The sequence below is a fragment of the Onychostruthus taczanowskii genome, unplaced genomic scaffold, assembly GCF_017590055.1.
Source record: "Onychostruthus taczanowskii isolate IOZ18803 unplaced genomic scaffold, ASM1759005v1 scaffold8, whole genome shotgun sequence".
Lineage (NCBI taxonomy): Eukaryota > Metazoa > Chordata > Aves > Passeriformes > Passeridae > Onychostruthus > Onychostruthus taczanowskii.
This window is the reverse complement of record NW_024505892.1, coordinates 11,274,543-11,292,626: the sequence shown is the minus strand read 5'-3', so window position 1 is coordinate 11,292,626 and position 18,084 is coordinate 11,274,543. Positions and strand designations below refer to the sequence as shown.

Here is an 18,084-nt window from a genome sequence, read left to right as displayed (position 1 = left end):
CACAGCTCTCACAGCTACTAAGTTTTTTTTAGATCTGTTCCTTATCTAGATTACAGCACAGTTCAACAGCCTGTGAGTCTGTTCTACAGAAGGGGTGACAGTAACTCTATGAGAATCACCAGCAGGACAGCCGGAATGTCTCAAGTCAACATTGCTAATAGACTGTTCATAAAGTGAAATCACTGCCTTACTTATTTTCATGCAATGTCAACGTTCATAAACTGTGCCCATAGCCTTTCTGGTTCTGGTCCATTCATTTTGAAGCAGGTATTAGCAACTAATTTTTATTTGTTTTAAATACAAAGTCAGCTCTAAAGTCTTTCACACCTGAAATGATTTTCAAATGCACAAAAAAAGACATACAAGTCTGACAAAGTCCCCTGGGGAAGAAAAAAAATTGTTAAAGCCTCTGGGTAAATCATACAGGCATACACAACTATATAAATAGAAAGCTAGCAGGCATTATATGTGTCTGCAGAACATGTTCACAAGCTGCCTTAAAGACAGCAATGATATATAGATTTAGTCCTGCACTGTTAGCAGTGGGAAATAAGCAAAATATTATTTTAATGACCACATTTTCAAATCAGTTGTATTACATTTCAACAGTCAGTAAAATAATGTGGCATACTAGAAAAGGAAATTGAAAATCATGATAAATAGGTGCTTAAAATGCAGAGGACCAGGATTTATTTTTTGTAGTCTCAAATAAGCACTTCAGGGAAAATGGGGTTTTGAAAAAAAAAAAACCAAACTTGGCCCAGGTCCTGCAACCCACAAATCATCTACTAATTAATTATTAGTTTATCAAAGATTCTAAGACAAAAACAAAAACTACTATGACATGCTCTGTGTGAACTTACTGATGTCTCCTTTGCACTCAGGCTATGTGAACAATTGTGTATGCTGTGTTATTACTCTATGATAAATGGATTAGGCTCACACACTTCCTATGCCTACATATGTGAATAGTTAGAGCAGGAGGAAAAGAGTAACAGGTGTTTTATTAACTAACTGATTCTGAGAATAAATCATTCAAATAATTTCACCTTGCCTAATATTTAAATGCAATAAAATTTATTTTCAAATAGTAAATGTTTGATTAAGAAAATTATTCTTTCAAAATCTTCCAACTGTGAAAAGAACATCAAAGCACACATAAGGGTATACATACAGTTTATTTATGCATGTCTTTAAATGTAGGGTTTATCTGCCTTCTTTGCCTCTGTTGTCAACACCAATGACTAAGACCACCAAGGGGGTGGTGGTCTCCCCCATTTTATTCCTTGCTGAAAGCTTTTTCTCCTAAGAAAAGAAATCATACTTTTATACTATAAGGTCCATCATCTCCCAGAGCAAAACTTCCAGGCCTGAGCCTCATTTTTGCACTGCCTCGCTCAGGTAAGATGCATACACATACAAGTTATACTAGAAATCAGTGCAGGCACACATACACATGTCACTGAAATAATTCTTTAAGAAATAGCACACTCAGAATTCAGGACTGCAACAAATTTTTAAAAATACAACTGACTTCATACGGACTACTAAACATACACAGATTATAATGCATATACCTATAGCACCCCCTGGCCTCCAGAATTAAGGGAGTTGGTGCAAAAATTGAGAGTGTAATTCTTACAGAGAGTTTCTCAGCAGCATAATGAGAACACAGTGAATTTTCACAGGAACGCTAAAAAGTGATGTCTCTGAAGACTGCAGTCCATAATATGCAATTATACAAAATAAAAATGGGAATACTTTCTTCATCCAATCCAGAGCCAGAGATCCTACTATACACAGCTGACTATTCCATTTCCTAATTCCAGGTAAGGTTGCAATACCAGCATTGGAAAAATAGATTAGAAATCTGTATATCCCCCTGATATACACTACAAATAGTGGATCATAAATTCAGGATAATAATAGGAACGGTGAAACTAAAAACTTAAAACCCTTTGCACGTAAATTCTGGTTCTGATTCAATCACAGTGACACTACAGAAAGCATTGTGCTTTTTTCCATTAGTAAAAGATGTTGCTAAGGGTACCCAGACAAACAGACAAGAGAGGAGAAGGGGAAAAAAACCCAAGCAAAAATGTCTGGAAATAAAAAAATTCACACAGTATCTACAGGGTGCTTTAATCTGAGAAGACTGATACAGAAGCTGTTTTTCAAAGAAGTAGAAATCTTTCCAAAAAATAGACTTTTAAAACCAACAATAAACTGAAGACATAATGTTAAAAGATTCAAGGATCTGTCTATTAATAGAACAGATGGGCCCAGCAATACTCCTAAAACAAGGCTTCACATTGCTATAGCAATACCAGCATTAATATTTCAATAAATATGTCAATAGTCATTAATAAATTTCATATTACAGCCATCTGACACTGCCCCATCTACCTAAAAAATCACAATGAGAAAGACTACTAGGAATCCCACAATTATCAGCAGAGTTAAGAGTGAGAAGACAATGGGTCAAGAGTAGTAGAGAACAAGTAGTAGAGAACAAGAGCTATGCAAAGCTTTTTCACCTGTGCATGTGAAAATGATACAGGAAAATTCATTTCCTAGTCCTGTACTTCAGTCAGACAATTTATCTTCTTCCTAAACCTTGCTCCCTTTCATAAACTATAGACTAACACAATGACTGGTGTGTCTGAGTGGATTTTCTAATAGGAAATATCTTCCTTGGAAGTTACCTAGAGAATTACATCTTTTCCAATTATTAATTATCCCCTTCTTAAATACCTGCATCATTGCAAGCTTCTGACTTAATGTGTTTTCACCTGCTATATCAAGGATATTTCTATTATGAAACTGCTATTCATACACAGAAATTAATAAACTACCACCATTTATAAGGCTGATTGTCTTTGGTTGAGACTAAGCCAGATGTTCTCCTGGAGCTCTCTTGCAACATAAGGGTTGGTTTCATTCTTGTTATTTCCAATTTTTCAGTTGTGGCAGGCTCACTTAGAAGTAAGAAAGAAATAAATAAAGTATTGTGTCTCTTTTTACAGATTTTATAAATACTTCAGGCCTTTATATCCAACAACACTCAGCCTTCAGCTATCTTTACAAGAAACAAGCTATTATGGAATTTTTTAAAGCCATTCAGGTAAAAGATGACAACCTCTTCTCTACACATGTGAGAATAATCTGAAAAAGCTTATGTGTGCATGAATGTCTATTGTTTTCCTAACTCATATGCAGGAAAAATTCTATTGAAAAGTGGCTGGGAAGCCCTGTAGGACCCCCTTAAAAAAAAAAAAAAAAAAAAAAAAAAAAAAAAAAAAAAAAAAGCCCACACTAAACCAGACATCTACACTAAATGCCAAGGTGAGAAACAACATAATAGAATTTCAGGTCTGAAAGGAAAGAAGTTGAGGGGAGAGCAAGGGAGTAAGAACCTGTCCTGGTCCCATCCAAGTCAGGGTTACAGGGTTAATTTTTGCTGTAGCCAGGAGGTTACATGGCTAAGACACAGAGGTATTCTATATGACTTCCTATCATTTTCCAGAGATAGGGGAAGGTCTCCCTTCTGGGATTAACACGGCACAGCAGAAAGAGCAGTGAAGTACTGTCTGTTGTCAAGGGATTCATGTGAATCATTCATTTCTTCTACCCTCTGTCATTAGTATTGCTGCAGTTACTGCTGGGTTTCTTATCTCATTGCTGTTTCCAGTAAATTGTTCTTTTCTCAGCCTGTGATCTTTACCTTTTGTATCCCCAGTTCTCATCTCCAGCCTGCCACAGGGAACAGGGATGGGAAAGAGAACAAGCAGCACATGGTTTGGAGAATTGTAGTGAGAGCACTAAATTGGGGGGAAACATCCTCAAACCATGGCAGAGACAAGTAGCACCTCTCCAAAACTAACTTCTTGATATATGACATTAGTTTGTGCTAATGGCATTGTCATTACAGACAAGAATAGTTAAATATGTGTGTATATGCACACACATGCATATATGCATGTGTATATATATACACATATATATATACACACACACGTTAATATATTCATGAAAAAATGAAGCTTAAGGTTTTAATGGTATCCATCCAGACTCAAAGGAAGCAATAGTTCTCCAAAGGGAAAAAAAGAACAAGATACTTCAAAGGTAATTGCAAAAACTGCAGCATTGTGATTCACCTCTTCCTCAGAGATTTTGTGGCAGTTTGACTTACTTTGAAGTGAGAATAAGCTGCAGAAATTGAAAACTGTCAAATTTATCTGAATTATGCTGTTGACTTTTGTACTCCCTGAAAACACTTTTGCAAACAAAACCATTTTCAAACCATGAAATTAATCAAAGTTCCTAAACCATTCAACATGGAGAAAATAGTCAGAGACTTCTGCAACATGTGAAGATGTCACTATTCTGGTTATGCTTCTCCTCCCTTCTCAAGACAACATGGGCAAACCTTCCTGCCACTCACAAGAGCTGTGGCTGTGACAGAGCTGGTAGCTGCAGGATCTGAGGAGACCTTCCAACAACCTCTGCCTTCATCAGACCCTGTCAGCAAGAGGAACGAGGGCTATCCATGAAGGAATCAGGGACCAGCACAAATTCAGGGACCTACCACTCAGGACAGATACACAGTCTTGGTCAGGACTGTCACCACCTGAGATGGTACAAGAAGAGGGAGGAACAGTGAAGAAAGAAAGGCCTGAACAAAAGAAGAGAGAGAGCAAAAAGTAAAGCAATGAGAAGGAAATAAGCAAGAGGGAAAAATGTTGTTACTATCAGCCAGTAGAAAGCCCATCACCAAAGGGACTAAAGAGTTTCTTTCTGAACCAGGCCTTGAGTGGTAACTGGCAACTGCCTGGCAACCACACAACTTCTTCTTGAAAGGAAATAGCATGGAAACACACAACTAGCAATGCCTTAGCCTGTGGAGCCTGTGGATTACATCTTGCAGCAGCACAGTGGAATGTGCCTTCCAGCCTGAGCCAAACCACGGCCCATACCACCAGAGCATCTTTACAGCAGGGCTGGGAGCAGTTCAGCTCAGCCAGTGGTGAATTGTTCCTTCATTTCCCCTGCTTCCAGGACAAAGAAGACTCCAAAGACAAGCAACATTACTTCAAGTGTTCTTCATGATCATTTGCTATGTTAACATTCTGTGGGCTTGTCAATAGACCAAGAAATCCTTCACCAAGATGGAGTGTGTCTTCTTTAGGCTTCACATTGCCTTGTAAACTGACCCAGATGAAATACAAAACATAACACAGACAGGGGAGGTTTCTTCACCTCATAGGCTGACACATAGGGGTCAACTAAGATAAGAAAGTTGTTCCTTCAAAGACATACCATTAACAGAATAGAAAATCAACTTGCCTGTTCTGGTTGCCAAGCAATAATGAAGAAAATTGCTGAAACCATCAATCATGTACACCCAGAACAGGCTAATATGCTTCAAAGTTAGAAGGCAACTTAGAGGCAAGTTATGTTGCTATTTCAATTTAACAGTCATTTCAGTAAGAACTGAACAGCTCTATTATAAGGATGGGAGGAAGGAAGGAATAGAAAAGAAGGAAGGAATAGAAGCAAAGCAAGTTTTCATTAAGTAGGAAGTAATTTCAATGTTCTCATTTACCAGACAGGGTAACGTTCATAGTTTCAAGTTGACAAGTGTCAATGATTTTGCAAGTATCTATGAACACAGACAATGCAGAACAGTGGAAGTATTTTGTAATAGCGCTTATTTTCATTTGTAGTATTTCTTCATGTCACCACTGACTGCTTTTTCTAAGAAAGCAGTATCAGCACTTCCATGAAGGCAAAGGGAACAGGCTGAAAAAATGTCACCAGTCACCACAGTCACAGTTTACTCAATTCCAATACTGTAATCCAGAAGTTACTTAAGAAATAAAAACAAGATGGAGGGGAAAGGCTGTTAATAACTGCATTCCTGATAACTCCAGTGGAACCTACTGAACACATATGTTCAGTAGAACAGATACTCTCTCAAGGTAGGCTGTTTTGATCTAATATGACACTAAACGAACACAGAGTCAAGAATAATAACCTTGATAATGTAAATCATTCTTTAGAGCTATTAACTGTGAGTAGAGAGGCAAAAGACTGAAAAAGGAGGATTGGGAAAAAGAGAAGCCAAGAAAGAAAATTGCATGAGAGTTGTGGGATGTGTGGACAAGGCAAAGAAACAATATAAAAAGAAGAATGAATTATAAGAAAGTGAAGCACAAGATAAAAGTGCTCATAAAAAAAGGAAGACAGCAGGAACTAGGGCGTAGATCCAGAAAAGCTCTTATGTTCTTAATGTTAAGTATGTTATTAAATATGTGAAGCACACTACAAATAAAGTGATGTATGTGGAAACACAAGGGAATTTACAATCAAGGAAAGAAAAGTAACAGATCAAAGAATAATATCCAAAGAATGAATAAAAGAGTTTGACAGAAGACTAGAGCAAAACTAAATATAGAGTGTGAGCCATCCTTGTCACATGGCACTTTCCTCTGAATTTTCAGTGTTTAAGAGTCTTTGGATACCCTAAAAATCTTACAAAGTAATTTCTCAGATCAAAAATTGCTGGATCCGACTTGGGGAAATTACATATCATTAAACAAAAGAAGAAGAGATAATAATTTAACAAAAAAACTTTACAATCGCAGGGATGCAATTGATAACAACTAAGCTACAATAAGTTGTAATTACACCAAGACTAAATCATATATACACACATATATATAGATATATATACACAGAGACACACAAGCACACACAAAACCTTTCTCATTTTAAAGAAATAGTTTCACAGGCATGAAAAAAACAAGGATTAAAATAAATTGAAAACAAACATTTGCCTAGAGTTATTAAACTAGCATTGGAAACATTTTTAAGCATACTTAGCTGGCTTTTGGGAAAAGCTATAATTCAGAAAAATATCAGTATTCAGAAAATTAGGAAATGAAAATTAAAACTTGGCTTACCTTTGGTTTAAAAGATGAACAAATGAAAAAGTATAAATGTAGTAATAATTTTGGGATAATAAAAATTTAGATAGTCAAATGATAATGGCAAGATTAAACATATGCAGAAAATATAGTCATAGAGTGAAAACAGACAAAGACAGCATTTCAGGAATTAAAAAAATTAATAACCAATCTAAATAATAATTAGTAACTAAAGCAAAGGGACAGAAAAATAAGGCAGCAGTTCAGGCAGGGAAGGCTGTTTCCTAAAGTATTAAGGAAACAACAAAAGAAATCCCAATATTAGCATCAGACAATTCTTAAAATGAAACTGGTATTCTCAATCACAGTAATGCAAAAATACCCACAGCAGCATCCAGTAAGTCTGTTCTGGTTCAGAAAATCGAGGTTATAATTTAGTATTAGCGACTAATAAAATAACATCAACCAATAGCACTATATAGGTACATTATGTATAAGTATAAAGTGATTTTTCTTAAATTCACTGAATAAATCTTAATTTAATATTTTTGGCTGATAAAAACAGTAGCATTGTGTAACATATTTTGCCTACTGTAAGGCATGTGATGCAACATTCCAACAATTGTAAAAGTATGAAACAAAACAAATTGCCACACAATAAAATGAAAGAACACTGTTTACTATACTTAAAAAGGGCAGTGATGAATGGAGAAGAATCAGCAACCAAGCATTCTTTAGTGCTATTCATGGGTTTTGTTCATATTTTCCTCAGGGTCATGAATGCAAGAGCAATAGCATTACTAAACAGATGTGCAGAAAAATACAGTACTTGGAATAATAAACACAAAAACACTGCTTTTAATCAAGGGATGCAACATGGAATGTTTTATAGCCTTCCTTCAGGAAAGCAACATAACTTCCATTACAGCTAAATATAAAAGCATGTATGGGGGGTGGGGAGGAGGAAGGCATGTGAAACAAGGCATTTGCTAGACATACTACTCTGTCCTGAGGAGAAGTGACTCACAAAGGTGTTCAGCACTTAGCAGACAGCCAAACAGGAGCTGTCAGTGTTACCCTGTGCCCATGCAGTTTGATAATCCTGGTGTAATATTGCTCAGTAGGGAGAAACAGAATAACAAGTAAAGTCACATTTGCTCTTCTTATCACTGACACACCTCCCAGTGGGAATACACACATAAAGACTAGAAATGAACTGCACTTTTTAACTGCACAGATAATTGCCCATTGGAAACCCATGTCATGCTGATATCAGACTGATAAGTACTAAAGCAGAGTTGCTTTCCTCACTCAGCTATATTTCAAAAATATTTGGAGAGCTCCTATAGGTTGTGCTACAAACAAGTCAGCAAGGATGGTCAAAGCAGGTGTTTTCAGTCACACAAGCTCTGAAAACAGCACTGTGCTCAGTCTGTAAGGCAAACTCTGCAGCAGAGATGTTTCCCGAGGTCTGTCTCACAAAGCCTCTCAGCGCCCAGATGCCAAGAGCAGAGACAAGAGAACAACATGATGGACTGCAAGAAAGAGTGGTGTGAGAAACCTAAGCAGCACTGCCGCTCAGAACTTCCTACCTCTGCTGAGGCTTCTCCAGCACCTTCTTCTTCCTTCATGTAAGTGCAGGAAGGTGGTGGCTTTGTTTTAACTACATGTTCTTCAAATGTGCAGAATCACCATCCCAACATATCAAACTCAGTCACTTGGTCACCACACCAATGAGAAAGATATTGTCAGATTGGAGGGTATCAGAAAATAAAATATCTAAGCTAGTCTAGGAACCTGCCAGCAACTGATAAAGTCACTAGGGCATATTTAGCTGGCATATTTCAGAATATAACATAAAATATAACATAAAAAGAAAATAGCACAGGAGATGCATGATACAACACAACATAAGAAGACATGTAGAATAAATAGCAGGAAACAAAATTTAGCTGTCAGAAAGCATCTTTACCAGCAGAAGATATTCAGCTGCATGACACTAATTTGAGCAGATGAAGGGAGAGAGGGAAGAAGAAAGACTCACTGATGGTACTCTTAAAAAAACAGAAAATTCAAATATATCTGCCCTAAGCAGAACCGGGAAAGGAACACCCAGCATGGTGTTTCTATTCCTTATTTCTCCAACTATGCTGTAGCTGGTAACTAGTGATACAGAATATGTATTTGGCAAATATGCATTTGCCAGAGATGAGACAAACTATGCCAGCAGACAGAAAATGGTCCCTTACGATCAAGTAAATATCAAAGTTGTGCATGATTGCAAAATAAAACCTTTAGCCACTTCTAAATGCTTCAGACAGCAGACAAACACATAACCCACATGATAAACAAATACTAATTTGACAGGGCCTCATAATTTGGAATTTTGCTACCAAAGAGCCAGTTTTTAACAGCAGTCATAAAACCCTTAAATTTATGCAGGAGAAAGCGAAGCAAACAAATCCCCTAAAACATTGCTTGATTGGAAAAAATAGGAAATTAAGAAGTTGCAATTAAGGAACTTCCAAGCAAACAGAAAAGGCAAATATTTGTAGGTAGTACAGAGAATATATTGAGTGATGCAGAGCAAACGTAAGGAAAACCAAAACAGTTAACTACCAATGTAAGACATTATTTGAAATGGGCCTTCAAAAAAAAAAATCTGAAGATGTTGTCTTAATGAGGACAATAAAAGACAAAATAAAATTCTGGCAGACTAAATGTAAAAATCCAATAAGCCAAGCCAAAAAAGGCTGGACAAATAACTTGCAAGGGGTTCTTTTTTGTGCTAGGGTAGTTAAGCGTGAGGGCCATCTGCAATGAGTTGGAAAAGGATTTCACAATATAAAATATGGGATGAAATGGCAGCTGGAACCCAATAAAGATCTGAGGGCTAAAGAGTATACTAAACAAACGATGACTAAACATTCAACCTACTTAAACTAAAAAACACCAAAGATCAGAGGAAAGCTGATTACTCCCTATGAATACTTTAGGTATAAACATCAATACCTATAAAATATTTAGGACAAAGAAAGAAAGCTGGCACTGCAAATAAATTTACTATGGAAATTACAAGCCTCTCAGCTGACAGAACAGTGAAGCTCTAGATCAGCCTGCCCATGAGAGGAAAAACGGCCTAACTGGCTTTAAGATAAATGTGGATAAGCACTGTGAACAAATTACACGATCTGGTTGCTATGACAGCTCAGTGCTGGGTTAGCCATCCAACTTAGGCTGGATTCAACAAATGACACTGAAGCAAAAACTTATCAGCATGAATCAGATTAGTTTTGTCTATGCAGAACAAGTCATAGTGCCTTACCTATGCAGAAATAATTTTCTGCTTAAATGCAGATGTTTTTGCTCTCTTTAGACCAAGAGAGGTGAATTGCTTTGTGTACAAGAAACCTTGGACTCACACGCACTAGACTTCAATCACTAAAGACAGATTGAGTTTTAAAGGGTGTTCTTAAGAGAAAGAATGTTCCACTTATATCCAAAATACCTGGTTTTACCTTTGATTATGTTTTTATAAGAGCAGAGGTAGCTTTAAAGCCTAAAGGTCCAGCCTTTTTTAAGAAGTTATTTGTCTTGTCAGAGCAAATCCAGGGCTAAGAAAACTTAGTGATAGATTAGTTAGCTAGAATAGGGAAGGAAATTTGTTAACAAAAATAATCTGTGTCTATGTTACTGGTTTCGTTCACCAGTAATGAGGTTTTAAAGTGATTTCCTTCATAAGCTTGGATTACAGAGCAGCTGGTATGTGCAAAAAACAAATTCCATTTGAGGTAAACTAAACAGAAAACTCTGCTCCAAAAGTGTACCAAACACAGACCGACTCCCCACAGAGACATAAGACTGGCTCTTTGGGCAGTCTCAAGGCATATGTCTGGCATTGTATGCCAACCAGGACACCAGACCCTCACTGTCTCATCACCACTTTGCCACACATTCACATGGATGGGCACCAATGCCTGGAAATCCACCAGGAAGGCCGTGCCAGGGCAGCAGCACACAATAGGCACAGTCCTACCCCATCCAGATATCCACATGGGAGGACCTAAACTGGCTGAGTATTTGCTACAATTGTTTGTTTTACAGTGGTAACAGGTTGGGTTGAAGAGTTGGCAACACCAAAACAGTAGATATAGGTTCAATTCAAAAAATGATACATTTCCCAAGAACAAAAACTTTACCTTGAACATAATGAATTGTACAATGTTTTGTCTAGGTTTCAATCCTTTAAGTTACCAAATATCAAATTTGCTGAACGGCTTGTCTTACTCGCCTCAGTTTAATCCCTGAGGGAAAAAAGATTAGTTGCTTGTGCCTGTTTCTTATTTTAAAAAGAAAAATATCATAATTGACTTGACATCTATTTCATGAAGTTTCTTGAATCTCACTTGAGACTTGTAGGTATTTCTACAAGTGTATCCTTCATGTTGCTAGGTTTCAAGAGAAAATAAATAAAGGACGAAAACAAATCAATATTTAAGACAATTTTGTTTCAAACGTCCAAAGGGAATTATGAAAGTAACTTACTGTTACTTATGTGAACCTCCCTTTTTCTCTAAATTTGCTTTCTCATTGTTTCCAATGGACACTTTGCATAGAAACTGTGCCAGGGAGCAAGAGCAAACACTTTACTAAGAAAAAGACCACCCCATAAAAAAATGAGGTGTTAAGGAAATAATTATGAACTTCCATGATGCATGTAATGACAAAATTTCATTCAGATGGTGCCTTTGAAGCCCTCCTGCTTTAAAGCCTGTGCATGCATATGCAAGAGTGAGCTCTTCTGTGTCTAGGAGGGAGTGCAGGACCAGGCATTGGCACCTCTTGTCTCAAACATGACACAGTTAAGAGAGAAAATATGTGATCAGAGGAGAGGGTCCTGCAGAGGTGGGGCAACACTGTGCTGAGCCAGCTTCCTGCTCACCTTGACACTGGAGTTCAGTCCTCTCAACTCACTTTCTGCAGGAGAGCTCAAAGGGCTGCAAAAATCTATTTTACACTAAGAGGTGTGCACCAGTTTAACAGTAAAGAGAAGGGGATCAGGCCCACTTGCTCTCTTTTTCCTCTCTCTTTCACTTGCACTGTTTTTCCCAGCTCCATGTGGACCAACACACGATCTAAGGACTGCTGATACTCTTTGTTCTCTCCTTTTTCTGTCTTTATCTCTCTCCTCCCTTCAGTACTGAAATTTGCTGTTAAGAGTGGGAAGCCGTCAAAGGGTATTGTGGCTTTTTAGCCAACACCTTTGAGCAGTGGTGTTGTGACTTGCTAACCAGCACCTTTGGTGATGTGTTGTGGCCTGTTAGCCAGCACCTTTGAAAAGTTTTTTCTGGGAGTTAAGAACTTAGTGAAGTGTACTGCACAAAATCTAAGGGCTTCTTAGCCATCATTTTTGAGAAAGTGTACTGTTAGAATTTAAGAGTTTGCTAGCCAACAGCTTTTGAGGGTAAGCAGGGGGCTGGTTGCCAGAGTTAAGGAGACTACAATAAAGCCTGACACAGGACCCAGAGTCTTGTTCAGCCTGACAAGAAGTTACAACAAGCATCATGCCCCCTACCAGTGGTCATGGCACTGGTACACCAGCAAATACAGAAACACCATTTGAAGGCTCTCCTGTTTGGTGCAAAGCAGCTGTTAGCCGGATATAGCAACACGCACAACAGGACAAGAAACAATTCCACAAGAAATATGCCCAGTTTAAATGATAAAAAGTTCAGGTTGACAAGGGAGAACAATCAGACTAGCTGGAACAAAAATATTATGAAATGCACCCAGCTTTCTAATGAGCACAGCAAATTAAGAGTTCAGGGTTGCTTTTACATCCAAACACGTCCAAGCAAGGTATCAATGCCTATACAGAAGGTGCCCTTCAGACAAAACCAGAGGAAGACAATACAAGCAGAAACTGAATTATTTTTTTGGGATAGTGGGAACACAACCTGACAACAGTTGCCAATGAACTTGCCTCAGCACAGTCTGAGATTAATGGCATTTTGGAATGAATAAGCAGGCTGTCGATTTACAGCCATATAGCAATGTGAGCCCAAAAATACCATTCAAGTCCATGACCTCAAAACTGATGAGGCCAATAAAACGAGCAGTGAAATTCTGTTTTGCAATTATACAATATTAAACAATCTCAATGACCTTACTTGTGAAGACACAACCAGTTTATCTCCACTTGAAGAACACAGAAAGCAAAACTATAGGCAGCTACACTGAAGTTACACAACAAGTTTCAAAGAACAAAATAGAAAGATGATTTTCATTTTTCATTGGTTTGGATTTCAAACCAAGTGATTTGACAAAATTGCCAGAATTCATATCTGACCAATTTTGGTTTTACAGTGTTTATGTTTAGCTGTCACAGATGATACAAAGATTGAATTGACAGTTATGATAATCCCCAAGGCATCTAACCCATAATCACTGTGCTGATAAAATAAAAATTGTCAATGAAAACTATTTAGAACTGAACACATACATAATTAGTATCTCTATATGGATCTGCAATTGGACTCTTTAAAAAACAAAACATTTCAAACATAAACATATAATTCCAGCCTTGTTTCAATCCAGATTATTCTCCTTGAACTATTCAAGTTTTTTTAAGTAATCAAAATCAAGAAAAATAGTATTTTTAGTACTTGAAGGACTTTGTATAAAACTATTCTTTTTATTTGACCATTAAGAAAAATATAGAAAAATCACACCAAAAATATTTTTTCAAAATCAAATACTTTTTCCACTTTAGAAAACTAACCTAGTTTTACCATTTAGATTTTTGAACATACTTGAACAAAAATATTCTGTTCTTTCATCTGCAGTAAGCAATTGTAACAACAGAAATTATTAAAAAAGTAAAAGCAAATATTGACAACCCAAATTATAGGTTAGTGAAATTGTAAATAAAATTACTTTCAGTGTGCAATATAGAAACGGGCTTTTTACAGACCAAAAAAAAATGCAAATATAAAATATGCTATCCACAAAAAAATATATACCTTACAGATCTAGTAAATATTTTAAAATATTTTACTCCTGATTTGTTTTCTTTCTCAGACTAGTTTGCAAGAATCAACTGAATGATGCCGGACTGAGCTGCTTCTGGCTCCTTGGAATGTGGGGCTTTTTTCCCTAAAATTCATAAAAAGGAGTCTTTCACCCTTGCTTATATCCATCTTCAAGAAAGCATTGCCCAAATTTATTTCCCATTTATCTATAGCATTATTCTCCAAAAAAGGAAGAAAAACAAAAGCAAATAATAAATTTAAAAAATTAATTGTCATATTTTTAAAATGTGTCTTTTTCAGGAAAAACATGCTGTCTAAATTCTAATTACACTATTTAGCCAGAAACAGAAATAGACATCTGAGTCACTGAGTGTAATCCTTGCTACCAAACCCTCATCACCTGTAGCCAACTCCCTGAGCCTGTTGTAAACAAGCGACATGTCCTAGCCTACCCTTCTGATAGGAGGCTGAACCCATCTACTTTTCCAGCTCCAGTCTGAATTTATTCACAGTCACCTGTTTGGATTTATGTTGGCAATTGCTTTCAGGATGAGTGTTCCAAATCTCATCAAGATAATAGTCCTTAAGCAAAATCATCACCTACAGCATTACAGCAGAAAGATTTAAAATAATCTTTCCACAATGCAAGTCAAGTTATTGGTTTTTGCCATTTTTATTTTAAATTATATCCATATGTTAATATGAAAGGTATTACTCGAGCTATCTACACCTTTCATGCACATTTTATGTTGTTTTTTCTATATTAAAAAAAAAAATTAAAATTTTGTTTTCTCTTTTCTCTGCTTTCATACTTCCACTTCCTGCCCAGTGATCTTATGCTCCCTTGTACCTACCACTCGTCAGGTCTCTAGGGTACAAAGCTGCATACAGTGTATGGGACTGGGGCTTAATGCTTCTCAGCAGCCTCCAAGGGCTCCTGTGATATCTGCTTCTTCCTCCCCTCCTTCCACAATCCCTGGCACAGCCTATACAATCTACATCCCGTCCTCAGCTTCTGGAGATGCCACAGCGAGATTCAAGTAGAGTAGCAAGATGGGTGTAAGAACTCAGTCCTCAGTGTTCGCTCTGTCCCTTTATTTTCTACTTACACTCTTCCCACAGTACTCCCATTAATTTTACTCTTTTCTCATTCTCTTTTCATCAGTGCCTCCTTAGTGCCTGAGGAGAGAGCAGACAAAAGACATGGGATTCAAGACTGCTGCCTGGAGTACCTCGGAGTAGCTGCTCTCAGTGTGCCGTCCCTCGCTGGGCAGTGACATTTCAGGCAGGGTGTGTTGGGCCATGGCAGAGAGAGAAACATGGCCATCACGCGAAATGAATGATTAATGACTCAGCTGAGGAGTCATTCAAAGTTGATTCTCAAATGAATGAATGACTCAACTGAGGAGCAAAATGACAAGGTCTAAACTATGAGAGCAACAGTCTAAGATTAAAGTCTACACATGACCTTTGATCTCTACCCAGAGTAACAGTGCTGTCTACAGTGCTCCAAATGGCAGAGGGGAATTCTGAGACTGATGGGATCACAGTGCCTCAGAAGGACCTCAGAGTCCCTGTCATGCAGCACAACCCCCTGATCCAGCAGGGTCACCCACAGCAGGTTGCTCAGGATCAGGGCAGGGCTCACCTGGGAGTGTCTCCAAGCATGGAGACTCCATAACCTCCCTCGGAAAGCTGTGCAACTGTTTGAATGTCCTCATTGCCAAGTTTTTACTGTCCACCCTCCCCCATTTCATTTTTTTTGTATGCTCTTTTTCTCTTTCTGTATGTTCCTTTCCAGAAACAAAGACAACCAATGAGCACAAAGTAAATAAATAAGTAGGGGGAAAAAATAAAAGAAAAAGAAAATAAGTGATAACACAAATCTTCTATTTTAACTCATTATATTTCACCTATCGCAATTTCTCTGGTTGCCACAAGATTGGCACAATTCTCAGGCTTGTATCCACAAGCCTGAGCATTCTGTTATAGGAAGCAATGGGAAATCTATCTCCCAGCTGCAATCTCAGAATTCCCATTGTTTGCACATTGGTACCGTGCAAACTCATGAAGTGAAAGCAAATAGACAACACTGAGTTAGAACTTGGTTTATAATCTAATGGACAAATGTTTTTCTTTAAATCATTATAAGCAGTCTTCAGTCCTGCACATGCTTCACTTTATTATCAAAAGCAGCAACACAAACCTTTAAACAAAAGTTCTGTAAGGTTGGCTCCTAAATTTCATCTCGTTTGCACAACGAATGTGGCTTTTTCTAATTGGTTTTAGTTTCTGAGTCGATATTTACAGAGAGATACTGTTGCTCTTCTGACACTGCAACAATTCAACCAACACAGAATTTGGAACTTTTTTCCCAGTGCCTATGATGATGAGTACTGAACTGGAAACCTAACATGCTCTTTCTACTTCAGTGTAACCATGACAAGAAATTTCTCTGTTCCGAATTAATCTGGGGAAGGGGGAAAGAGAAGAAAGTCTTCCAACAGTTGCATTGTCCTTCATTTATTACCTGGTTGTTAGGGTATAGATCAGAAACACAAAGAAAATAAAGCAATGTTCAGTAATGGCCTCTGCACCTCCAAATGATGTGATAGGAAGTCCATGCTATAGCCATGAAGGGAAATAGAAAAATTCCAGCTTATTTCATTACACCTTTTTCCAAACGCTCATTCTCCAACTTTTGTCTGATATCAAGGCATATCACTTAGGGACCCAAGTTTAAAATAGGCTTATCTTAAACACTAACTCCAAAACTTAAAAATAAACTACAAAGAAAGCATGTTTAATTCGGAAAAAAGAAAAATGAAAGAAAATCAAATTAAATCAAAACAAAAGCCAAAACCAGAAAATAAGTAAAACATATATATATCCAACCATGGGGGAGAATGATTTTTGGAAAAACATATTTATCTAAGAAAACAAAATGCAATTAGAGAAAACTATTACTCAGTAATTACCAAGTAAATTCTACCAAGTTCAAAACCTGTGCTGAAAAATAGAAGGATCAGACTCTTACTTTGTACCAGGAAGCGCCCTGATGATAAATCTCACTAAATACATTGTTTCAATATCATGTGCATAAGTATTGCTCAGCATCAGCTGAGATCAAAATACAGCATTTCACTTCATTCATACCAGAAAAACAATTCACTGCCTTGGGTGTGACTGCCCTCTAATTTAAATAATTCCTTTCCCCATTATGTCTCAGCCAATTGGAAAAGGCACTAACATGTGATTTCAGATTATTTTATCTACTATTGTCTTTCTACCTCCATGAAGGATTTTGACTGAGGAGCTGGAGGGCGGGACAGGGGGGTCACATTGTTCTTTCCCAACGGCAGCACAGGATTTATGGCACTGTCTATAGCACACATTAAACAAAGTACTACTGCACCTGAAATATTCACCTTAAGACATACTTTAGGCAACTTTTGCAATGCCTGTGGCTTGTTTTCTGTTGCTTTTTAAGACTTCTCAGTGACACTGCAGGACACAGGAAAAAAAGGAAGATATTAAGAAAAGTAACGTCTGAAAGAGTGAAAACTAAACCCAAACCAAAACACCCAACTTCTAAGCATTTCCATAGGTATAACTGGGTGTGCCCAGCAAAGGTTCAGGGTAAAAGCAGCATTTAAAATTGCCTGTGACGGACAGAAACTGCAAAAACCAAGAGGTTTTTTTTTGACTTACATTGCTCCCAGCAGGCTGTTGCCATTCCCTCTGCGGGGCTCTCACTGGCCAGGGGGATCACATGACACTGGGAACCAAAATAGAAAAGTCTCGGGAGCAAGGAAGCTGAACCAGAAACACATTTTCAAGAAAAGACCTATCGTGTGCGTGGTAACACGCCCTGAGGAGCAGAAGGAGGTAAATTTAGACAGGAACCTAGGCTGTGCTGAAAAATGTGTAGTGCCTTGAACTTTGCAATCCGGCATCAGCTACCCTTACAATGCATGGGAAATGTTCATAAATCTCAGCCCGTGTCTGTACGTAACTAAACCTCCTAACTGCTGTAGTAAATCGCCAGATCTTAAAAGAAAATAAGATCTATCAAATTTTAAAATTAATCTATTGAAGTTTCAAAATAGTCTTCCACCATCAGA

The 18,084-nt window shown here is 37.5% G+C and overlaps 1 protein-coding gene across 1 annotated transcript in view; it reads right to left on the bottom strand.

Moving 5' to 3' along the window:
- Positions 1 to 17,710, bottom strand: part of ESR1 (estrogen receptor 1) — a 156,448-nt gene extending 138,738 nt beyond the window's left edge. The window contains 1 exon segment of the mRNA XM_041423733.1: positions 17,672 to 17,710. Within this exon segment, the coding sequence (XP_041279667.1) occupies positions 17,672 to 17,696 (25 nt within the window). The 5' untranslated portion in view covers positions 17,697 to 17,710.
- Positions 17,711 to 18,084: the final 374 nt, after the last annotated feature.